This window comes from Dasypus novemcinctus, chromosome 2 (assembly GCF_030445035.2).
Source record: "Dasypus novemcinctus isolate mDasNov1 chromosome 2, mDasNov1.1.hap2, whole genome shotgun sequence".
In the NCBI taxonomy this organism is placed as follows: domain Eukaryota; kingdom Metazoa; phylum Chordata; class Mammalia; order Cingulata; family Dasypodidae; genus Dasypus; species Dasypus novemcinctus.
In genome coordinates, this window is record NC_080674.1 from 72,476,049 (window position 1) to 72,501,905 (window position 25,857).

Sequence of the window (25,857 nt, forward strand, 5' to 3'; positions counted from 1 at the left end):
GCCGGCCTTGTGTATCACTGACAAGGGAAAATACTCCCACTCTGAAATGGAAACTCATCCCATTCTCCAATCCAGCACAGACGGTGCGGAGTTTGAGGTGGGCAGTGGGAGTCGGGGGGTAAGCAGGGTCGGGAGGGTCGGGAGTGTCTTCCCCCTCCACGGCTGCAGCAGGAGTCGCGCGGATCTCTCAGCCCCTTGATTCGCGGCCCAGCCCAGACCATTGTCCGCACACCTCTTTCCTCCAGCTTCCGGGCCGCGGGCGAGATGATTTGCTGTAGATGACATCAGCCCCGGGCCAAAGGCTGGAGAAGCGCAGGAAGCCACCGCGTGAGGATGTGCCGGGTGGTCCTTTCCTCCTCCTCTTCCTCCTCCTCCCGAGCTCCCAGCCTAGTCTCCATATAAAAGAGGCGCCGCCTCCCCACCCTCTCTCACTCCCCGCTCCTCTCCGAGGCGCGCTCTCCGCGGAGCTAGGAGAGGGCGGAGGGGGAGGCGGCGCGCAGCGCCGGGAGGGGGAGGAACGCAGGGGGCGGAGCGGAGGCTGCACCTTCGGAGATAATCCTTTCTCCTGCCGCAGAGGAGAGGAGCGGCGGGAGAGGGACGTATTGTGCAGGCCGGCAGGATGGCGACCGTGGTCGTGGAAGCCTCCGAGCCTGAGCCGTCCGGTAGCATCGCCAATCCGGCGGCATCCACCTCGCCCAGCCTGTCGCACCGCTTCCTCGACAGCAAATTTTACCTGCTGGTGGTCGTTGGCGAGGTCGTGACCGAGGAGCACCTGAGGCGCGCCATCGGCAACATCGAGCTTGGTAAGTGGCCCCGCACTTACCCAAGGGACGCGCGCAGGGAAACGCGCATCGCGACCCCACCCAGGGCGAAGAGGCCACCCTCCTCCCCCGACGCGCCTCGCCACCTCCAGCGCTGGGTCCGGACTCTTTTCTGGGCTATTTTCGGGAATAATCCGAATGATTAGATTTAAGATCCAGAGGGAGAGAGTGTCTCATAACCTTGAGGGATCTGTCACCAGGCTGGGTCCGCAGAGCCGAGAGGGCACCGCCTCTCCCACTAAGTGAAATGCAGGTGTCAGAGGGGTAGAGGCCACAATAACAACGCAACCGCAGGAGGCAAAGGGGGAGGAAAACCTGATGCACCCACTCCGTTTCAACGCCCCTCGTCCCTGCTGCAAGTGGCTGGGCCGCCTTCGCCGGCATACCCGGGGCTAAAGTGCCATGTGCCAGAGCCCGCGTGGCAGTCCTCACACACGGCCACCTTAGTCCCCGAGAAATGCATTTTCTGGCTTAAAAACCTCCACATCCATTCTTTCCTGGGAATGACTAGGCTAGTGCTAGGGCCACGCCCGCCCTCCCCTCCAAACCCTCCCCCCAATCGTTCCTCCCCCCACCCCCCCCCGGGACGCAGGGATGGAGAGCCGCCCGCCCAGAAGGATCCCGCCTTGCTGCCGCCCCTGGATCCTTGGCTGCCCCTTTCAGGAAGACAATGGAACCCCAAGTTGCGGGGTGGGGTTTCTCCTTTTGAAAGTCCGAACCTTGGGGAGGGTGGTTGGGGTAGGGTGACGGCGGCGGGTGGGCACATTGGTCAGTTCGTCACCCGAGGCGCGCTTGGCGGAGGCCAAATAGCGGTTTGCTGCGCGCCCTGGGCGGGGCCGCGCGGGGCCGGCGGGCGCTGCCTCGGGCGCGCAGACTGACCCGCCCCGCGCAGCTCCACGCCGGCTGTCGCAGTGCCCCCACTCGGCCGCCGCACCTGCCCCCCACACTGCGGCGCCGCTGTCGGGCGCGGCCTCGGAGCTTGCGCTGCGCCGGGGCCCGGAGCCGCGCGCCCCCACCGCGCTCTCTCCCCGGCTTTGTTGCGATCTGACCCCCCGGGTGGGCAGATGTCGTTTCCGCCCTTCCCTTTCTCCCCGGCGTTGCCATCCCAGCTCCGGCCCTCCCCGCGCCCCGGCAGGGGTCGCGGGGTTCCTCCGCCCGCCCGGCGCGCGCTCCAGTCTCCCCGGGTGGTGCTGAAGCGGTACTGCCGGGAGACACCGGCTGGTGGGCGTGGTGCAGTCCGCACTGCGGTCTCTACGGCAGCCCGAGGCGGACAAAGGGCGTTCATACAGCCCCCGTCCCCCAGCCCCCCCCTCCCCAGGAATAAAAGACGAAAGGGAAACCTTCTTTTAGATGAAACGAGAGCAACAAAAATCACCAAAAAGCAAACGCTTGTCATCTGCCTCTGCATTTGGAAAGGGCCACTTGTGCCCAGAACAAAAGGCTGCAGGGTGGGGACTGGAGTTGCAGACCTCGTTCTTTTGTTTAACGTAGAAACACTGATTTTCCTTTTCAGCTAAAAAAAAAATTGTGAGCAAAAAGCAGTTGTGGTATTTTATTAGAAAAGAATGTTCACAATAAGAGATGTCCATAGTGAAGTCCTTTGAGGGTTTCAGCATCCCTTCATTATCAAACTAGCGGTCTTTAATCTGAACTTCCTAAATTAGGCGTATTTGCGCATTTTCCCCCTTGAAAAATTTCTCACAAACTGACTTTGGGTGTGGCTACTATAGAACTCAATGACTTTGGAATTTTTAAAAAATGTATCATTTGTCAGCAACATTGTCAGGAAACAATAATACATTAGAAGGTGTTTTTCTATCTATAAAATCTTCATAACCACCCATTGTGGTGCTCGAGGAGGGATCGAGAGAGATCCATTTTAGAGGTGAGGATCCAGAGAGGTGGGAAGCATAGGAGCAGCTCAAGGTCACACCTCTCATAAGTGACACAAGTGCCAGCACTGCAGCATCACTTGTTTTCTGGCCCTGCCCCTGACACTAGTACAGGACAAGTTAACAGCAGAGGGAGATTTAAAATACAGCAATTTTCCGAGCTTCCCTTTGTACTGTCATCCACTTGTGGGCAGCATGGGGCGGTGGTTCAGCCATCACCTTCACCATAATTACCTTCCTGCTTTGTTACTCTGCTGATCATCCTTTCAATGCGGTGTTCCGATTTATTCAAGCTGCTTCTGCTTGAGGATAAAATAGGTGCTGTGTGCTGCTGTGAAGTGCTTTCTGTCTTTACTCTTTATCTGTGTTTTTATACTACCAGCACATAGTGATAAAATTCAAATCTGTCTTGATTTTTTAAATTTAAACATTTTATTCAAATATTATATAGAGACAAAAGGCACAAACCATAGACGAGCAGCTCAGTGGATTTTCGCAAATGAACCCTCCTCTGTTAACCAGATCAAGAAACAGATATTACTGGAATCCCAGAAGCCTCCCTCATGCTCCCCTTCCAGTCACCATGCTTTCCTGATTTGAATTTACTAATTTGGTCAGGTTTTTGTTTGGAACTCTGAAATGGCTGTATTGATTCCATTAAGAATCAACCAAGTGAGTGAACAGAGCCATTTCCTTACTCTCAGGAACAGATGCTGCCTTTCCTCTGGAGATTGCTCTCCTGGGTCCTGGGGTCTCACTGCAGCGCATGCTTACGGCCTTCCAGTGTGAAGTAGGGTCTGAGATGACTTAGCAACAGGGTGGGTTTCCCTACCTCCCAGTGCATCCGCTGCCTCAGCCGTCAGGTCCCAGCTGGGCCGCCTCCAGAGGTCACTGGTGGAGCGGCTGTAGTTGCTGGTGACTCTGGACTGTGTTGTGTGAAGCAAGATGGATCTGCTCCAGGAGATTCAGCGCTGATTGCTGCAGCTGAAAAAGCAGTCCACAGTTCATCATCTGTTACTTTTTCACCCTGTTCCTTATCCCATCTTTGCTGAGGCTCTGTGGGTTTGGAGACTCTGGCAACTTGGGTTTTTGTCACCTGATTATTGAGGGATCTTTGGGAAGCCTAGAGTAATCTATAAATCTGTAGGGAGCTGGTGATCATGCAGTAAATCAACACGCTGGAAACATCCCTATGCGGATGCTTAATAAATGCTTCTTGAAATCAAGGAAGAAAAATAACTTGCTTTCTTGACTATATTCAACAAGCAAAATGTAGGGTTTGGTCGTATCTAGTTTTATTTGGTTAGTTGTGTAGGACCTTATGCAAACCATTGTCCCTGTCACCAACTACCTTTCCCTGCCACACAGTCCCTGCCAAGGCCCCCTTCCTCATTAGCAAATGTGGGCTAAACAGCCGACATCACTCCTCTGATTTATTTTAAACTACATACGTCCATGCTTTGCTACTAGAATTCTAGAACTTTCTGAAAAAGTGTTTTCATTGTTTCTTTTCTTCTTTTTTTTTTTTTTAAGAAACGGAAACCTGTAAGGAACACTAAGTGACAGTCTGATGCTTTCAATTAGAGTTAAAGAGTGTAACTTTTCCTCTAGTAACATAACATCTACTGCCCTGGATTTTTAAACATACATTTAGCAGATTATATTGTAATTTTTTATGTCGTTCTTGAATGTCTTCAGTCTAAAATAGTAATAGAATTAAGAACCTAGGAAAGATTTGGGATTTAATTTTTTGTCACTTTAACAGGAAAAAACCATACATAGTAGGACTTAAATGAAATGTTTGAGAGTATAAAATTTATTCTATCTGTCTTTATGCTTTCCAAAATCAAAAGGCAAATGACTTTCTGACTGCTGCTTAATTGGTATTATGTACTAAGATCCATGTTGAAATACAAACCAGTCTGAACACATAGTCATTAAATTGATGATTCATTGTTAATCTTCCCAAAGAGCTTACTTTTTCAGTAAGTGCTAACTTTTAGGCCAATAAATAAATCATTATAAATCACTTCTTTTGTTTGCTTTTGTTATGAGATGTTTTCAAAGACCTAGATTATATAAGCAATGCTTTGAAACTATGAGCTTTGTATGTAAGATGTTGTCTACATTGTACATAACATATATTTAATGAAAGTGAAGTTGCTGCTTTAAAAAAAAATGGGAAAAAAGGCAAATTGAAATTAGGATCACCAGATAGATCAAGTAAAAAAATTAGGAAATCTTTTCGCTGAGGAAAAAAGCCAGCCTGAGCTTAGCATCTCCTTTGTTTTAATTGTTTTAGTTTATCATTCTAATCTGATTTCAGATAGCTTTTTGGCCTTGTTTTACAAATAGAATCTTATGATTATAGGTTAATCATTTAGATGCTTGCAAAAATACTCAATAACTTGTTTCTCAGAGGGAGCAACTGAAGCCCATAGTCAAAAATCAGCTTATCAAAGACCCAAATAACTGTCAGATAGAACTCACATGCCATTTCAGCATGCAATGGCCATTTTATTCTCTTTTCTTCTATCCACTGTCTTTTTTGGGAATATAGATTTTAGTCATTTAAATGGGAGGTTTTTTTTTTTTGTCGGTTTCATGAAGCAATCCTGCAAAAATGTTTGTGTGATTGGTAAAGCTGAAGGGATTATATTCTGTATACAATAAAGGTACCTGGTTCTTCCTCATTTTTTCCACCTTGATTTGTCCTCTGATACCTTACCCACCACACACCTTTTCTTTTCTCCCTTTTCCACCTGTTAACTTCTTGTGCATGTTAGCCTCCCCTTTGTGGACTGCTGCCTGGGGTCACAGAACTGAGAAGGAAAGGTCCTTTGTTACTCCCTAGGGCAAAGGGGTGAGGCAAGAAAAGAACTGCCCAATAGACACAGGGATGATGCTCACATCCAGGGCTGGGCAACTGCTACAGAACAGGCTGTGACCGGCCTCAGGGTGCCTGGCCACACAGACTAGGGGTGACAGTGACTTCGGGCCCAGAAATTTGGAAAGAGGAGCTTCATCTCTTCCAACTGGGCCAAGTTATTCTGCTCCCCCACCTGGTTGAGCCAGTAAGGGGCACAGTCTTCATAGAGCACTGGAGAATTAAAGGCTCAGGGACCACCTTGATCTGAGATATTTTGGGTGAGGGGTAGGGGTGGGGGATAGTCAGAAAAAGGACCAGGAATTTATCATGGCTTTTCTGCTCCCATTAGAGACAGGGAGGGCAGAAACTCTTTACCAACACCCCAGTATCCTCTCCAGCCACGAATAAAGAGAAGGGAGTTTGGGAAACCCTAAAGAAGATATTTTTCTGTCCTGTAAGATTTAGAGGGCCCACTGTTAATTCCCTCCCAGACACAAAAGGGAGATAAATATACCTACTAAATGCCATATGGACCTAAAGTGAGAAATACTATTTCCCTTTACTAATATTATCAAGTAGAAGGTACAAAGTATGTGCAAAATATTTTATTTCTAAAATTGGCATAGAAAGTGGCCCGGTTCCAACATTTTTCTTTCCAACTAAAATAACTAGCAAATCTATTGTAACCTTTATTTTATAAGTGGTAGTACTGATTATGCATTGTTAAGAAATAATTTGGCTGGAAATTACTGTCTTAGAAAAAAGAACCCAAGTTAAATTTATAGTTCCATTGCGCGTATAAAAATGAGAAATCATCTTATTTTTATCAGTTGTTTGCTAGTGAAATTTAAAAATTTTACTGAATGCCTTTTTTTTTTTTTTAGTTTAGTACTCTTCATTGCTAAATTATAAATCATATAACCAGGCTTTCACAAAATATAAAGAAAATATTTAATTGCACGTGTCGTGACAAGTTAATTGAAGCTAAGGGAAAAATGGCAAATCTACCCATAGCCCCAGATGAAGTCATTCAAATAATGTAGCAATTTGGACATTACTTGGAACAAAGGCAGAAAATTGTATGAATTTAATTTAAATACATATGCTTCACTATTAACTTATTGACCCAGCTTGACAAGCCGGAAGACAAAGTGGAGCTCAGACCTGGAGCATGGAGAATTCAGTCAACAATACCAATTAAGCAGCTCAGACAGGAACTCAATGATTTTTCACACTGGAAGAGTGTATAGTGCATACGTTGACGTAAAATATTCTAATGAATTCAGACCCCTCAACCTGTCAAGCTCTCCATGAAACAAAAAGAACTCATTTATCATTTCCACATTAAAAAGATCCACAAATCTCTACTAGCCTTTCTTGTTAAAATTTAAATACTCCATTAGCACAAATGCAAACTGAGGCTCTTAATGTTTCCTGGGAGACCCATAAAATTCTCCCTAATAATTTAGTGTCTCTTTAGGAATGTTAACTCTTCCACACCTGAATTCTTCCCTTCTGTCATTTGAGAAATTGCTGCCTCTGTTTATTAGGTGTACATCTATTTGAAAATATGTCTCACAGTTGAAAAGACCTTTCATGTATAATCTGAAAGTGCTTTAGCTATGCAGTAAACTGAGTTCATAGAATATTTTTTAAATGTTGGTATGTAAGCTGAGGTTGATTCTTTGCAAGATAGAAGACAGCGTAAGATGTGAATGCATACAGAAATGCATTAAGGATTTACACTTGTGTTTAAATAATACCCTGCCATTTATACTCCTAAGTCTGAATACACTAATGACCAACAAAAATGATTAAATGACCCGGTGCTTTTTTATAGGGACTATACCTCCTGTGTTATACTTAGAAGTTCAAGCCCCTTCCCTTAGTAGATACGCTTGTTAGAGGTTTGTTCCTGGCCATCTCTGAGGGTGCCCCCATGCAAGGCACAATCGTGGACACTACACACTGGCCTCACTATAATAAGCAACACTATTTGGGAAAATGTAAAATAATGTGAAAATTGTTCCCCCAATTTCCCCTTGCTCTCTCGCCTATCTCCCCTTTCCGATGACTTCTGGGTTCCCTCTGAGTCATTCCCTTCGCAAAAGCAGGAGGGAAGAGAAGGAGGAGACCCAGATCAGGGCTTCCGGGCAGGAAACCGACTTCTTTCTGCTCTTTGCCCTGTGTTCCTCGCACCCCAGCCTCCTGCCTAGTGAAGGGAAGCCTAAACTTGTGTGAGAATAGATGGTTGGCAGCCCCAGCCCCAGAGAAGTTTTGTAAAGTATAAAAAGTTGCTGCTTTTCTCTGCCTCTGGATAAGAAAAGTCAATACAACTAACAATTGTGAATGAAAGAACTGCTTGCCAAGCTAGACAGATAAAATAAATACCTGGGAAGACAGACAGGTCATGTCTTGAAGACCCAGCTTTCTTATCAAAGGTCCTACACATTTTGCATTGATATGCAGGGTTTGAGAAACCAAGTGCCTACGTGGGATGGCTGATACAGATACATGCTACAAGAGCATCATTTGACAAGCGAATGCCTGGACTTGAATGCCAGCCCCCACGTCCCTGCCTTCCTCACCATTATTCTCCATTTTCTTGCCACCTACAGGTAGACCAAGGAAGCTAAAAATATTCTGGGATCTCTGCTAGCTGCCAAAGCCCTGCACCACCTTTCTTCTGCCCTTTCTACTCCTTCACTGGCTTGGAGCCTGCCATTACCTTAATAACTGTTTTCTTTGACTCTTCCAGAAAAGCTGCATTTACATTTTACGAGGGGCAGAAGTTCAGTCCACACTGCTAGTTATCCCTCCCTTGTGGCCTGGTGGAGTGACCTCCCCAGCCCTCCCATTTTGTGGGCATCCCATGGCTAGTAACCAGTGTCTTCAGAAAGCAGTTTCCATATCCTCCCAAAGCCTGAGAAATGTTACAGTGATGTTTTCCAAACCACTGTGAAATGACTATAACTGGAAGCTTGTCAACTGTCTCCTTCTCCCTCCCTAGGAATCCGATCATGGGACACAAACCTGATTGAATGCAACTTGGACCAAGAACTGAAACTTTTTGTATCTCGACACTCTGCAAGATTCTCTCCTGAAGTTCCAGGTGAGGTTTCCCTTCCGTATTAGTCAACCTAGAATTTGAAAAGATGGGAAACTGGTCATTGGCTGGAAGGCTTTGCCTGGAGCATCAAAAATGCTTCTTATTGCTGAAGGAGTCTTTGTTATTTTTCACTATCAAATAGGTTAGCAAGAAGCCACATTTTTAAAAAGTGATTACTGTGTGGGTTATCCATTTTGTGGATTCTTAGTAAGAAGTTTTGGAATTCTGGAATAATTTTTTTTTTTCTATCTTACTGTACTCTGAGCTCAAGGGATTGCAAATAATTTAAATGTTAATTTTACTCAGATGTAGTTATGCATACAACTTAGATGCTCCCAGAATCCCATAACCTCTTTCCCTCAAAAGAAAAAGCAAACATCTCCTGTGTTTAAAAATGAAATATGCATCATCATTTCATCATTGCATTATCACCTGCCACTGAATCATCACTCACCTTTCTTAGTGTGGTTAAAAGAATTTGATACTCCAAACTCCTGTTAAAATAGACTTTCTTTCAGAGATGAAAAAGAATCCCACAGAATAAAGGTAAGACCTCCAAAACATTTCAGATGAGGCAATGTTAACCAGACCCGAGTACCCGCACATTTTCAGATAATGGGACAAAGTTTCTGGCCCATAAAAACTTCAAACTTGGGAAGTGTTTCTCAAAATCTCTATCACTGCCCAGCATGGATGCTGTATTGCATTTTATTTCTTGAATATTATTTGAATTTTATGAAAAACAGAGTAGAGAAGTCTTTTCTGTTTCTACATGTCTTTGTTGTATGATTGCTAGATTAAATCAGGAATGGCTTCAGTGGTTTTTGACTGAGTAGATCATGTGCCATTAGCATTGTACCGACTGAGACTGGGGTCCACGTTTGTAAGATGTCAGTACCTTCGTGAGTCCTGCTTGACAGCAGCTTGCTTGCAGTATTATGAGACTGCCCCGCCTCTTCACTTTGCATTTAACATTTGAACCAGTAATCCCCATATGTTTTGGTTATCCAAATGAATTGTAGCTTTAAGCATGGAATTGAGTAAATATGCTAAGAAAAAGTTAACAAGAATTGGTTCATTAAGTATTAAACTTGCTGAAAAGCCATGTGAAAAACAAACACATGACTCTGCACTAAGAAAAAAATTTTTTTTAATGACCAAAGACCTTGATAGCACATGAGTTGCTGAAGTAAAGGTACAGTATCTAGTTGGTTCTCTTGTTATTGTGTTGCATTTTTACATCTTGCAAAGCTCCATAACTTTTAAATTATCTCACCAAAAAATGAGGGATGTATCCTTTATCCAACAAGCAAGTTTATTTCAAAAGGACAATAAAAGCCAAACTTTCATCCTTTTTAAGTAGGTTGTTCTGGCTTACTAAGACTGTTTGTAAGACTACTTTTTTGGGGGGGTAACACAGATCATGTGATTCCCATCGTGTTCATTCATAATTAAATCTACTTTATAGAATGACAGCTGTGTATTGCAAAATGAAAGCCTGCAAGAATTTCTGAAGAATTAAACAATTTTAAAAAAAAAGCATTACTCTTGTGGACTAAGAAGGCCAAGTCAGCCTAATACACCCCACGTTCTCCTCTCCTTTCCCTGCTGTCTACAATAAGGATTACTTACCTGCTAGTACCAGCACTATGCTCGACTCTATGTCTAGAGATGGGTCCAGGGACACGTGGCTTCCTTACCAGGCTTGCTGACCCAGAAATTACTGACTCTGGCATTCCCTGGCAAGTCCATGACTGCACCTAGAACGGCTGTTGTGGTGATGGCCCCATGGAGGGAGCGTGCAGATGGCATGGAGGTTTCCAGCCACGACAGTAACAGCTGGTAAAGCACTTGGCATATTCTCTTTCAGTTAAGTGTATTTCAGGGAGAAGAGATATGATGTTGAAAGACAAGGACAAAAAACTGGAGTGAGTGGAGATCACAGGGTGATCAGAATTGGCCCAGGGAAGCTTTTGGCTCTTCCTGATCAAACTGGAAAGGGTTTATAGAAAAATTAGAAGTCTATCTGTTTTGTAAAGTGGGTATAGTTCTATGGGCCTCTTTCTTACTCACTGAAGTTCCATAAAATCCATTTAGGTCACCTAGAATGGAATCAGCTGAGTCATTGCATTTAGAGTTTTAAGATTCTATGTTAACTTAGAGGCAAGGAACAAGATGAATGGTGGGTCCCTGAAAAAACAAAGGTATTCATTCAGTCCATCAGTTTAAAAAATGCTTCAAAGCACCTACAGTGAGTTAGGCACTTTTGGGGGTGAGGAGAGCACAGTGATGGACAAGACAAGCACAGTCACTACTTTTACTAAACTTACATTGACGAGGGAGGAAGAGATTTAATGATCGTATGTAGGTACATAAGATCTAGCATCCTGCATCAAAACCAGGTGTTAAACAGTTCTGTTTTATTTTTTTTTTGCTTTGTAGGCTAGCAGAAAACAGTTATGGTAAAATATTCATTGTTTTCGGTACACAGATAGATAAAACCAAGGTTGCTGTTATATGTTATACATTTGTGTTGGTTATTATACCTTTTTTTGTTGTTCTTAAGAATTGGAAGTTGTTCATAAAAGACTGAGGTTAGCCTCAAACTGCAGCTAATGGGGGTTACCCAGATGGTGCCATTGTATTTGTTCTCTTGTACCCACTCACCCCCATTCACGAGTTTTTAAATATGGTTTTGATATTTATTTTAGCTCTATTCAGGATTGGAGGTTTCACTCGAGCACTCTAAAATGTTTGGTCATTTTGAATGAATATCCTTTGAGCAGGAAGCTGGAGTATGAGTGCTTTCTCTGTACAAGCTGGAAGATTGTGTGCATAGTGAGTGGATCCCCCAGATCCCCAGAATGTTAGCCTTGGTATAGCTAAGCCCCATCCAACTCTGGCATACTGTAATTCTTAAGGTAAGCCTTCTAGGGCCATCTTATGTAGGAGCATTGCAAAGCTTACTGCTGCACTGGCTTGCCTAGAAATTATTCAACAAACATCTGCTTTGTGTTTAGGGCAGTTCTCTGCTCACTTACCTTGGACAGTTAGCAGTCAATCCTCGCTACATTGAAGCTGGGTTCAAGTGAGACTAGTTATTTTGAGAGAAAAGCTTTGGTGCTCTTTCTTGAATTATTCACTCCAGTAAAAATTCAACAATTGAGTATTTTCAGAATAATCTTATAGTTCCTTATATTTAGGAATTCAAATACTATCATACAATTTTTATTTATATAAATAGTGTAGATAGTGGTTTTTTTTGGTACCTTAGCCATGTTAGATCAGAATCACTTTTATAAATCTCATCACAAGAGAAGAACTAGTTTAGAATTTATTTCATTCTCCCTGCCTGTTTGCTGAATTGATCTCTGCAGTCCTCTCTATGTAACAATAGAGGAGGACATCTAGGGATTATATGAAGTGCCCCATGATTGTTTGTGTTAGACACATAATTCAAAACAACAAAAATTATTTCCAGGATGAGGGAATAATAATAATAATTTCTTTTTCTGCCATTTTGCCATTTCTCTCTGCCTATTAAAATAATTATATATTTTTGATAACCCAAATTCCCACCACTGATATAGCATAAAGATTACAGGCGCTGATTCTTGAGCCACACTCCCTGTGTTTTGATTCTAGTTCTGCCATTTAGCTGCTCTTGGACAAGTTACTTAACCATTCTATGCCTCAGTTTTCTCATTCTTAAAATGGGGATGATCCCACCTATCCTATAGTTCTCATGAGGAACTATTGAATTAATGCATGTAGAGACTTAAAACAGTGCTTGTCACATGGTAAACAGTAAACACAAGCTAGTAGTAATGTTATGTCCCTTAAATCAATTTGACATGTATATTTAGTGATTATTCTCATCTATGGGAAATACTGGTTTCCTTTCTGTAATAATTTTTCATTTGTATTTAACATTATCAGAAGGCAAATAGCTGCTGATTATATGCTGGGGCAGCAACATTCTATTCTCAGTTTAGGAAGGTACTTTGGGCATGAGAACAAAAAGGAGGCAAAAAGGAGGCGCTATGCCATTGCCGGCGTAGTGGAAACTTAGAGCAGGGTTTTCGGCTGTTTGCAAAATAGTCTTGGCCGGTGCCCAGGTTGAGAATGTTCATCTGGAGTGAGGGTTTGCTTGTCACATTTCACATTTTGATACTCCATCCATGGTAAATTCTTTCACTCCATTCTGCTGCTGGATTCTCTCTGCTACTCTCCAATCAGTAAGTGACTATTGAATTGCCAGTTTAAGAAACTGGAATTTCTTATGGTTTATTTTCTTAATCAGCTGAATAAATATGAAGACCTTGGCGTATTTATTTACATGTTGACACTAGTTTTAGAACTTGAAATCACATTAACAAAAATTTCATATAGTGTAATTTTGAAATTTGTATATAACCAGTTTTGCTTAAGAACCCATGCCTTTCCCCTAGAAGACAGACTAATCACAGCTGAGCAGAGTTAGATTTGTGTTGAATGGCTGCTAAAAATGTCCTTCCTTGAGGTTGGTCTTTGATGGAAAATTAAAGTCAAGCGCTTTGAATTCAAGTTGTATGAGTCCTGTCCTCCCTTTGACATTAATAAGACAAGGTTTTAAAACTAATATTTGTCAGTAGAATGATAAGAAAATGTTGAAATGCTCTTAGCAAATGCCTGCGAATATTTTTAGACATCTTTCTCTGTCTGGGCTTGTATGTTTAGTCTGCCATCGTGTAGAATTATAGCTTTTATTGTGTGAGCCTAAAATGCATCAATTGCCCTATGACAGGGAGTAATACATGCGTTTTCAGCCTTGCTCCCAACCTTTACACAATAAGACACACAGATTTGTTCCAGTTGCATTGAAGAATCTGACTTAACCCTTAGAGAACCTGTGGTGTCGGAAGGGAGGCCGATACTTAGTCCTCGTGTTTTCTCACACACGTGTACGCACAGGTACTGGCATTGGCACACATGCCCCTACTGCTCTCGTTTCTCTCTTCTTACAAGGTTATAAGGAATCCTGGTACTAGAAGAAAGTGACTGAGAGCCTTATTTTCGTTGGAAGTAGCCAGACCTCTGCTTAGCATCCTTTGAGGTCAAAGCCCGCCGGCCTGGGAAGGAGACTCCCCATTTGAATGCAAATCCCTAGCCTTCCTCCCACTTGCCCCCTGCCCAAAGCATTCCCCAAAGCGCAGTTGCAGCCTGTGGAGTCCTCCGTAGCCCCTCCTGCTCACTGCTCTCGCCTCGGCGCTCCCATTCATACATTCGAAGCCAGAGCAGCACAGTGTATGGTCACCCCCACCCGCTTCCCTTTGAAACAGCTACAGGGCCAAATCCACTGAGGAGAAGATCCGGAGTTTTTTCTGGTGTGCGCAACAAAAGGCATCATTCCTGCATGATTTACACTTTGCTCCACTTGGAGATTTGGGGATTCTTTATATCCAGATCCTTACCCACTAAGGTGATTGTGTGTGTGTGTATCGGGCAAGTGTGGCCAACAGAAAGGCATAAAATGGTGTTTTATTGCCATGTCCAGGCTCCCACATTCCTCAGTAGTTAATGATGGCTCATTTAGACCACCCTAGAAATGCCTATTCATCTCAGACTCTTTTTTTAGAGTAAAAGGGATGTTTTGCTCTGCCGTCTGTAATGGCTCTCAAGCGGTTCCTAATGGGCACTGTGGAGCCACTCAGCGTCGACACACAGGCAGAAAGGTAGCAGAAAATTGGCTGCCTGGGCCCAGGAGCCATTCTGGGGAGTGTGAGTACCCCTCCATTAAATCCAACTAAGTGCATTCCAAACAGCTGCTAACCCGGCTGAACAAGGACTGTGTCGCTGCTGAATGCCAGTGCTTTTGTCTTCATTTCCAGAGACTAAAGAGAGCCCGGGTTCTTGCAAGTCAAGTTTTTTAAAAGAAAGCACATAGGAGTGTTTATGGCTCAAGCAGTTCAGTGCCTGCTTCCGGGTTGGGTTCGGTCCTGGTGCTTACTAAAAACAACAAAAAGCAAACAAACGAAAAAACCAACTCAGGGGGACAGATGTGGCTCAATGGTTGAGTGCCAGCTTCCCACATACGAGGTCCAGGGCTCAATTCCTCGGGCCTGGTACCATTAAAAAAAATCACACAAGGGCAGACCAGCTAGCAACTGTTTTCCCTTTACTTTTTACTCCTCTCGCATCTTTTATCTGGGGCATTTTGTTCAGTGGCTATAGAAGCATGCTGGAAATAAGAGAGGGGTCGGATATGCTGGATGATGAGGAATAGAGAGAGCATAAGTGTCTGTAAAACACTGTCAAGTAATATTGACTGCTTACTAATCTGCAAGGAACTGCAAAGGCATATGTGGAAGAATAAGACATCCTCCCTTAATAATTTAGTTGGGGAAATAAATCAGTCACAGCTTAAAAAACACTAATAAAGAAAAAATTGTTTTCCTGATTTACAAACTGTGCGCAGCACACGGGCGTGTGCACGTAGGAGAGAAAGAGGAGAGAAAGGCCTCCAGGGTGCGTGGAGATCTTAACAAGTGTGGCGTTTTGATTGTACAACCGCTGATTTCGTCACGATGACAAAGGTTCCCCCATACCAGCCCTCCTCCCCCCGCGCAGCCCAGGACTAATTAAACCCTACCCAGGCAACGACCAAGATTCCCAAACATTGTACTCCAGGGCTTACCTCTTTTGTTTTCTCTGCTGCTGCTGCGGTCTAAGGGTAATTTTCATTGCATGAGAAAGCAGCTTTGCTCCTTCCTAGGGAAATGTGAGAAAGTAAGAAGTGCCCCCAAGGAAGTACACTTAAAAATGGACCACAGGGACTGGAGAATTGAACATAAATAGAAGACAAAAATAATGTTATTTTAATAAACTCTTCCAACTTAGGTTAAAGGCCCATCTATTGTCAGGACTGGTAAAATGAGTGCTTATAGCTAGTTCAAACAAGATAGTCTACACATGATTTAAAAGTGAAGTTATCCGATGAAAAAGGAACACACAGTGGTTCTTGTTCTTCCTCTCTCCTCCCTCCCCCCATCTCTATTTCTCTTTTCCCCAGAGGGTGATCATCCATTTAAAAGTTCAGGGAAGGGGAGCAGTGTAGTTCAGTGGTTGAGTGCCTGCTTCCCATATATGAAGTCTTGGGTTCAATCCCTGGTACCTCCTTAAAGAAAATGAAACCATCCAGGGAAGGTAGTGTCATTGACGGTGGAGGGTGTCTCCTCTCCACAGTTGTACCACGCCTCCTTTTAAAGGCTCAAAGGGCTGTTGCCGGGGACAAGTTGCCCAGTGGCAGGCCGAGGGATTAAGATAAAATAGGAACAGCCTGAGGGGACAGTCTTTGTTGCCTTAGAAGAGAATCCTTAAACCTGCGCTTTGCTGTTAGGCTGGCGGATTCCTAACAAAACAGGGTGTCACTGGAGGTGATGACTAAATGAACTCCTGTTGAGCATTTTGGACCACATTCACAGATTCTGTTTTGCATCTCACATGGATAGTCTGAGGAAGGAACAACTACTTCCCTGAGGGACAACACATTTCCAGTGTGCCTTGTCCCACGACTGTACTGCCTCATATAGATGTTGCTTTTTGGTCCTTGAAATGTCAGTCAGTAGAAATGTCATATTGGGAAGTTAACCTGATAGGGATAAGTTAAAAGATGTAACAAATTCTGTAACCCAGGCAATACCTTAGTGCAGAGATCCTCAGTCATTTTAATCTCTTCCCTTTCATCACATGGAAGGTCTAATTTTTGAAAGATCAGCTGAAAATTACTTGATGAAATTCTTCCTCTTTTTAATTGAACTTGATGCCTGTTTGGAGATAGTGGAGCAAACACTTTTTAATCTAGAATTCCAGATAGTCTTGGAGCTCAAATCCAAACAAGGTTTAGCCATGCAATTCAGTAGGGAGGGGTGTGCTGTGATGAAGTCCCTGGGCCCCACAAGGTGCTGAAGTGCCTTGTGGGGGGCGAATTAGTTCAGTGTAGTGGGGGGGGGAGGGGAGGTGGGGAGGGAGGGAGGGAGAGAGGAAGAGGGAGGGAGGAGGAGAGGGAAAAGAATACCTTAACACATTCTGATCCATTGAAAAGGGGATAATCTTTTCACAGAATAAGGAATCTCTTTTTAGAAGGTGACCTATTATCAGCTGATCTGACATCAGATATTTATGTAGTAGTTTCTGCAGCAAGACGCAGTTACAGGTCCTGTCTGAGCAGGCCATTTGAAGACATGTAAAGTAATCCTGGCCTGAGAGTTGTTTACAACTGAATTATAGAAATAAGATAACTAACAGAACAAGTCAGTCTATAATATGTGCCAAGTGAGGATTTTGCAGGTGGTCTTTCTGAATTCAATTTGTTCAGGCTATTTTTTAAAAATACATAAATTTAATTTTTAAAAAATACATGGAATTTAAAACATGTCAGAACACACTGAATTCTCTTTTTGATCAAGGAATTTCGAATCCAAACTGAAGTAAAAAGCATTTGTTAATTTGAAGTTACATGTAAGTTTTAAGCCCTTTAATTCAGTTTTGAAAAGACTGACTTGATATTTTAAGCATTCACCCCCTCTGAAGCATGTGAGAACACAACTGTTGAACTGAATGCATAGGCTTAATTTCAAGGCTGTCTTGGCAGAGTGCCTGATGGAGGAGGGGCTTCGCTTGCGAAGCTGGTTGCCAGGTGCCTTCTCCTCCAGGCAGCCCTTGGAGCTGACCTAACACAGTAGCTCTGGGGGCTCACCCGAGACTGTTACCCATGTCACTCCCTGAAAAGTTGCAGAGCAGAATTCTTCTCTAAAAGAAAGGAATTGGCCTATGATATTCCAAACTTTGTTCTGCCAGCTATTAGTTCCACAAAACTTGGTGAAACTAAGTTTGGAAACTGTGGCATGCTAGATCTTATATCTTAGAAAGGCATAATGTGTGGAAGTGCATGTGAATAAACCTGTTGAATTATGTTTTGCCGTACGTTTCCTTAACTTACTTGATCAGTGACTGCCACCATCTCTCCCATGGGTCTAATGGTGGACTAAATATCTCTGAGGTCCTTCCAGGTTTGACATTCTGTGATTTTTTTTCATGAGTTTTTACTCAATTGCTTCTTCATTGATATATAGAAAGGAATTTGTCCTACTTTCTCTTAAGCTCAAAAAACAATTTTCAATCCAGGTTTACAAATAACAATAAAAGGACTTAGTTTAGAAAAGTTGCCTGTACAATCATCTTGGGCTTTTTACTTTGGAAGAAGATGCCTGACCTTGGGCAGGCACAGCCTTATGACTCTCAAGCTGATTTCCCAGTTTGGGAACTCTTGGCCCTTAACTTTTCCCACTGTCTTTTCCTTGCACACAGACCAAACAATACAAAATTTAATCAATACAAAACTTAATCATGTTTGCAGTGTCGGACACCTGGACGGAAATTATTTGGAAAATCAAATTCATGGGTGTTTTATCTACACAGTGTAAAATGGGAAATAGCTGCAATGTTGTCCATTAAAATTAGAATTTTCACATTGGTGTTTGGTGCTGCATTGAGCCTCCGATCTTATACACAGACCTTTGGAAAGAGGCTGAAGGTTAAATCTCCCGAGATCCATCTGGAGGTAGAACATGTTAAAAGTCCCAGGCACATCGTTTGTTATGGATAATTAAGAATGGCCTGCATTTTAATAAGCATGATCAGCTCTGCACATCTTGTCACGTGAACCATCAATTAGCACAACATAATTTAGCGAGTCAGTACATGCAGATATGAATGCCCTTGGGAAGAAATGCTCAAATCAAATTATTACTGACAGTCAATTTATGTACAGGTAATCATTATCAGGAAGCCTGATTTTCCAGAAGGAAAAGTGATTTTTATGGTAGTGCATCTTATGATTGACTATTGGTATCTAATACCTTTAAGGTAACAATTTCAATTTGTCATATTCCTAATTTGTTCATGTTTGTGAAAAATGTTTAATTCACTCACTAAAATCTACATGTAATGTTAACTATTTACAGCATATCTCACAGAGTGTTCTAAAACCCTAATGAGGTAATTTGTATATGATAAGGTTATTAATGATATCTCTGGATGAGAAGAACTGGTGGTCTGGTTAATGAAATATTCTCTTCAGAGAGAATTTGCCAGTAATTCCTTATGGGATTATTATTTTTCAGAGTTTAGGACCCAATGTTCAGTCATTTCTTTTTTAATATTTATTTATTTATTTTTAAAGATTTATTTTTTATTTCTTTCCCTCCCCCCAACCCCCCTCAACACCCCCCACCCCCGCCCTGCCCCGTTCTGTTCTCTGTTCTGTGTCCATTTGCTGCGTGTTCTTCTTTGTCTGCTGCTGTTGTTGTCAGCAGCACCGAGAATCTGTGTTTCTTTTTGTTGCGTCATCTTGCTGTGTCAGCTCTCCGTGTGTGCTGCGCCATTGCTGGGCAGGCTGAACTTCCTTCCATGCTGGGCGGCTCTCCTTATGGGGCACGCTCCTTGCGTGTGGGGCTCCCCTACGCGGGGACACCCCTGCATGGCAGGGCCCTCCTTGCGCGCATCAGCACTGCGCATGGGCCAGCTCCACACGGATCAAGGAGGCCCGGGGTTTGAACCTCGGACCTCCCATGTGGTAGACAGACGCCCTAACCACCGGGCCAAGTCCGCTTCCCAGTCATTTCTTTGATATGAATACCTCAAATTTATCTAGAATTGACTTAGAATTCTTAAAGAAAATTTATACATTAGCCCAGGATATACTTAAACTATTTACAGAAAATGTGAATTTAGAAATCTGACTATTATTCTCTCTCCTTCCCAAATAGAGTGTTGTTGTCCAAAGTTTTTTTTTAAAAAAGATGTATATGCACGCCTTGGGAAAATACTGACATTTTTGGGGAAGCATGGGCCAAGTGGGAAACACTGGCACAAGATGAGAATGCCAGAAGAATGCATCTTGCTTGCCACCTACTTGGAAACCAAACTCAGAACAATCTAATTGTCCTTGGATGATTCAGGAGGAAAGTCTTTTCCCTGTACTTCAAAGTCCTCATTATGAAGGTGATAATTCCTCTGTACATATGAGGGCGTGTCAATTGATAGCAAGCTCTCGTTAATGGAAGATCAGTGAGCATACTATTTATATTGAGGTGGCCAAGTAGCCACTTCAATACTAAGCTGATTATTTGGCTGTATAGAAGAACAGCTATCCATGGATGTCACACTGTTTCTGAAAAGGAGGCATCGATGTAGAATTTGCTAAAGAACTCATAACTGCTATAGAGAAAGGAGGGAAGTGTGGAGAAAGAGACCATGGCAATCTTCTAGGTAACTTGAAAACATCTTGTAGTTTGCAAAATATGCACTAGTCCACTGGATTCACATTGTTCTGATGTACATGCAGCTGGCGTGGCACCTCCTAAGTCCCAGCCATTTTTCCTTCCTGCTTCCTATATTCCTTGCATATGAAAGCATAATTTGAAAAATAGCTAAATTGCGTTTTCCATTGAACCATCTCCCTCCTAATAAGCTAAACAAAACACAACCAAAGGTAAAAGAAATGAGAAGTGTAATTATTTTTAAAGATCTCTCACCTGTGCTTTAACACTGGCGAAGAGACGAGCTTGTATGGTTAAATTGTGTAGCCATTTGCTGCAGATATATGATTCTATGTGTGTGTGAATGACTTTGCTCTTGTGTTATTTAAAAAACAACCAAAGTCACGACTATCTTTTCCTTTTAAGGAAATGTTAGAACATTTAAGTAAATATCTGTGGATACAAAAGTGACCATTTCATTTGATTTTCCTCCTTTCCTTCCATTGTTTTCTCATCTGCATCAGTCAGGCCTTTTTTTCCCTCCTGCTTTTCTTCCTTCTCCCTCTCCTTTCCTTTTTTCAAGCGTGCCGTCCCAATCACCACTCCACCCCCCAGTCACAGCCTTCCTTTTTACATATTATACTGGTTTGAGTTTTTCTTTCTTTCTTTCTTTCTTTTTATGGTTTGGGTTATTTTAAAACATCTCAAATGAGATTGGTGTCTGCTTATTAAAGAAGCATTATGTATTAGTTATACATGTTATTATACTATGTCTTATATTTTATTGTATTATATATAGATCAGAGACTATTTGGAGCCTTTGGAATAACATTCCAGCATATAAATATATATGAAATAACTTGGCAAACTGACTTACTTCAGGATTAGTCTAGAAATATGATTCCATCATCAGATAGAAATTTCTATTACTGGAATCCTTTAGCCAGCAAATAGATTTTCTATGCTTGGTAAGCAGACTCATCAAATACTTGAAACTAGTTACCCAAAAAAGCTCCAACTTACAATTTAAAAAGAAGGGAAAGAAAAAACAGCCAACTAAACAAAAACCTACTTTGAATGAGAAAGTGGAGACCCAAGACCTTGAATCAAAAGTAATCATAGGGGGGTAGATTTTAGTAATCTTTCAGGCTTCCAACTTTTCAGAAATGGCTTTCTCCCAATAGCAACTGAATGATAAGAAAGAAGGAATGCAGTTATTTCTTAACCATAGAGATAAGGAGGCCTCAGACTAAAGTCCCTTGATAAAGAGCCATAGATCAGTGCCTGGCACATAGTACTGGCTGGCAATGTGCATGTATGGCAATGAATGATGAGGTGTCACAGATCTGAAAAACTATAATTAGCTCTTACGCTTGAAAAATAAGCTGCATAAGAAATCTGAATATTTGCAGTGATTATTTACATCATAATTTCTTTACCACAGATTTTCATTAGAGATTGAGGCTAAGTGTTCAATTACAAACTATCAGTTACTTTCAGAGACTTGGCAACATAGAAGCTCTGTTTAAGAGCCAGTCTCTTGAAAAGCTATGGACAGAATCCTGGGTGGGGGGCGGGCAGAAGGCAAAAAGTCCCAGTCCTACTGCTAAGCAGATTTTTGCTATTGTGGATAAATTACTCAGCATCTTTGAACTGCAGTTTTAGTATCTCTGAGAATGCTTTTATATCTAATATTCTGTGTTGTAATATCTACTGAAAATACAGATGTTACTGAAAAAATTATTCAAATATTTAAAATAATGGTTTGCATGCAAAACTGGTAAACATAACTAATGTGGAAAGCCAAAATATCATGTTTATATAAAGTTCTTTGGAATTCTTAGGGCATAATCTGGGTGGCCAAGTAGTGAATGAAAACATGTACATTCATTTCACAAATGAATATTGTTTGTCTAATGGAATCTGGTACTGTATCAATATCCGTAAGCCAAAAACGAAACCAAACCAAAGCACAACAATCTCTACTCCCACAGTTAAGATGAGGAGCTAGACATTAGACATTAAACAGATAGTCAGAGAAATATGTAAGTACAATGAGGGAAGAGAATATGGTGTTAAAAAAGTATAAAACAAGAGGAAACTGACAGTAAGGGAGCAATGAGAGCTCTTTAGATTTGAGATCTGTTAATATTGCTTTTTATTTTATTTTGAAGTCGTTGAACACTATTTCCCTTTCCCTTTTAATGAAACATTGGCAATTCAGCCTAGTTTTATAGGTCCTCAAATATACAGATTTATCCTGGATTTCACAAGGATCAATATGAGGTTATAATGGCACATCTCTTAGGAAACAAAATCAATGAAAAAGAAATTACTATAAAATACTTCTGTAAAGATAGTAACATTCTTGTTAGGATTCCACTTCTCTACTCTTGAGTTAAGAATGACAGTAAAAAAAACTATCTGAATATTGTTCATTGGCCTCTTAAAACATGGAATTAATTACAAGTTTGCTGGGCTACAAAAATCCAAAGATAAATAAATGATAAATGATGCAACCCAAATTTTTGGACATCAGAATTTGAAGGTTTGTGTAGATGTGACATAATTATGCTTCCTGAGTACTTATAGAATCATGGCTTATAATATGGCACTTTAGATTCAGCATCTTCTTCCCAGCATCTTTCCTAGGTTTACGTATGGGGTGCTTCCCTAGGATTGGTTGAGGCTCTGTTAGTCCCGTCATCTCTCACTTGTGTTTTCTTTTCAGGCCAGTAGTATGTAGCATTCTTGCATCACATCTCTAATTGCTTTTCATTTGTTATTTGCCTTCTGGTTTAAATGTCTACTTCTGTCCCATGAAAATTGCTATCTTTTGGCCCCTAAATATTTAATGATGTATCTCATATTTCAACTTCTACACATAAAAATTGAGTTTTTCTTTAACTTGGAGGATATGGCTGAAGCAAATAACCTTTGTATTATTTGGAACTAGTGCCTTTTACTGGAAAAATATAAAACCACTTCACCATTATATCTAGTATGGAACAGATTTTTTTTTTCTTAATAGGATTTTTTCTTGAAGGTGTTAAAAATTCTCCTGCTTGCAGGGTAACTCTCTAAGTAGCATTTGCTCACTTCCAAATCTTGGCTAAATCTCCCAAATCTAACTGATATTAAAATATGTTATAAAGAGATGTCATGATATAAGTATTTTTCATTAATTTTTTTCCCTTAAGTGTCGTGAATCTATTCAGTCTACAAACTCTGGTCGTTTTTTAAATTAGCAAGTTTTGTTCCATATCACCTTTTCATTGCTTCTATTCCTGCTCTGATTTCAGCCTTAATACGTTTATTTCTCATAAAGGAACTTGGTCTTATATTTCATCCTCTGTCCATCATTTTCTCTTTGATTTTTTTCTGTGTTCTAGGAGAGGAGGTGACATTTTCCCTGTACATCACTAAGCTGGCATTCTGCTGTATCAGTTCTCCTGTTTACTCCCTTGAATGCAAATTTAAATTTGGCTGTTGCATTTTGTCTTTCCTTAAATTCTTTTGTTGATTAAACTTTTCTTCTTTTTCAATCTCTGCTTGTAATTCATCCCATTGAATTTTTATTGTTCTCTGTCATTTCCTAAAGACTATGTCTGGCATTCTTTTGTAGACACCAAGTGTCACTTTCTAAAATTTTATTTGGTTCTCATAAAAAAAAATCCTTTTTAGAGATATATTTGTTCCATCAAGTCTCAAGATAATACTCATTTTTTCTTGTGAGGCAGAATCTTCCAAGGTTCCATTTTGAGTTCTGTTTGTTTACTCCTTCTTGAACAGGGAGAGGTCCCGTCAACAGATAGGGTTATAGAAACTCCTTAATGATTTTCACTGCCCACTTGGGTACTGACTATTTCAACATCTCATAATTACAACCTGGAAACAGGTTCAGGTGCACATCTCCCACTCCATGTCCATGGCCCGGTAGTTATCTGGTGTGAGATGCTGGCCTGGGAGGGACTGCTGTCTTCACTGTCAATGCTTCTGCCTCTGATAGAGAATTAGATTGCACCAACAGTTTTTTTGTAAAAATATGATGGAAGATGGACCATGAACCAGCATATACTCCTTCTAGGTTCTTCCTGTCCCTGCTTCTATTTACAAGTTCTTTTCTAAGACAGCTGTTCGGCTCAGGTTGTCATGCAGGACAGAGGTTTTCCTCTGTTCCGAGGTGTGTCTCTGGTTGGTGCTGAACATGAGCTGGAGGAAGAGTGGGGAGCAGTGAGAAAAGAGGTATCTGCAATAACTGATTTTTTCTCGTCTTTGCATCCTAGAGTTAAGGGAGTGAGTCCAAACCTCTCCCACCTTCTTCGGGTGCAGTAGAACACTTGAGGATGGAGGCTTAGGAGTGAGGCTTCAAATACAAGCTCCACTGCATGCTTAACTTTCCTGTACCTCAGTTTCACCATCTTTAAACCCATCACTTAGAGGATTTATGAAAACTCAAAGCCTATATAACATGTATAAGGGTAAAGTGGTGGCTGGAACAGACACTGCATACATTATAACTATTATTAATATATATTATATTAGTCTACCAAAGGGCTGCCAATGCAAAGTACCAAAAATCTGTTGGTGTTTGTAAAGAGGGTTTATTTGGGGTAAAAGCGTACAGTTCCAAGGCCATGAGAGTCCAAACAGAAGCATTATCAGAGGTGCCTTCTCTCCAAAGTTAGCTACTGTTGATCCTGGCATGTTCCACATGGTGAAGCAAGATGGCCGCCAATCTCTGCCCAGGTCTCTCCTTTCCCTCTGGGCTCACCCTTTCCTCCTGAGCTTTGTGGGCCCAGCCTCGTGAGACTTCGTGCTTAAGTAAGTGATCCTGTAGTCCTCTCCTGGCATAGGGCTTATTTTCTTCCAGGCCTCCTATAGCCTTGGCTATTCCACTCTTTTCCCAAATTCAGCTGTAAGCTATCAGGCAAATGGCTCATCTCTCCCTGGGTCCTCAGCTGGTTGAACCTTCTCCTTTCTGTCACATGGCATGATGAAAAATGACAGCGCTCTCTCTTCCTGTGTCTCTCTGTGAGTATCCATTTATATCGGACCCAGCAAGGGGGCTCGACCTGAGTCGTGCCCGCTAATGGAGTCAGATCAAATGCCCAAAGCAATCTTATCAAATCTAATCAAAGGCTGCTCAGCTGAATTTAATGCAGTCAAAGGGTATCACACTCAGAGGAATAAACTAGTTTACAGACATAAACTTTCTCTCTTTGGTATTCATAAAATAATCTCAAACTACCACATTTTTCTAGAGGGCGGGGCGTGTGTGGCTCAAGAATGCACATTTAATTCCCATCAGTGCAGTCCTTCCTGTCCTCAGTCTCTCCCCACCCTCTCCCCTGGCCTTTCAACATTTGGTCATCTCTACTTTAAATCACATACTCAGTTTTTCTGATTTTGGTCATTTTTTTGAACATTTTAAAAATGCATAAATTTGGTCAGGATATTTCAGGCTCTACTGGTCTGCCACCGTGTTAACCCACCAGCCTTCCTAATTCCAACTCAAAATAATAAATGAGATCTGTAATACTTATGGAATATGTTACCATTTTGACATCTTTGATACACTTTGAAATCATATTTTTAAGAAAAAATTACCTTGACACATGTCACTTATAAAAAAAGAATTCTCTGTTAGGGTTGATTGGTTCCATAGTAAAACAGCTTACCATTCTTATTCTAAGTAATGGGCAGGTATTTTGTACTATAAACCAATAGTTTAACAAATTTATATGTGTTTTTTTAATAGTGTTCCCCCCTCCCCTGAGGTACTGGGACCAGGGATTGAACCTGGGACCTAGAATGTGGGAAACTAGTGCTCAGCCACCAAGCCATATCGGCTCCCCATTGGTTT

General features: G+C 41.8%; 1 protein-coding gene across 1 annotated transcript in view; it reads left to right on the forward strand.

Moving 5' to 3' along the window:
* The first annotated feature begins 304 nt into the window (after positions 1–304).
* The window catches only part of MAP1B (microtubule associated protein 1B), a 98,819-nt gene continuing 73,266 nt past the window's right edge, over positions 305–25,857 (forward strand). The window contains exons 1-2 of the mRNA XM_058309985.1: positions 305–803; positions 8,593–8,694. Of these exons, the coding sequence (XP_058165968.1) occupies positions 620–803; positions 8,593–8,694 (286 nt within the window). The 5' untranslated portion in view covers positions 305–619. The remainder of the gene's footprint in view (positions 804–8,592; positions 8,695–25,857) is intronic.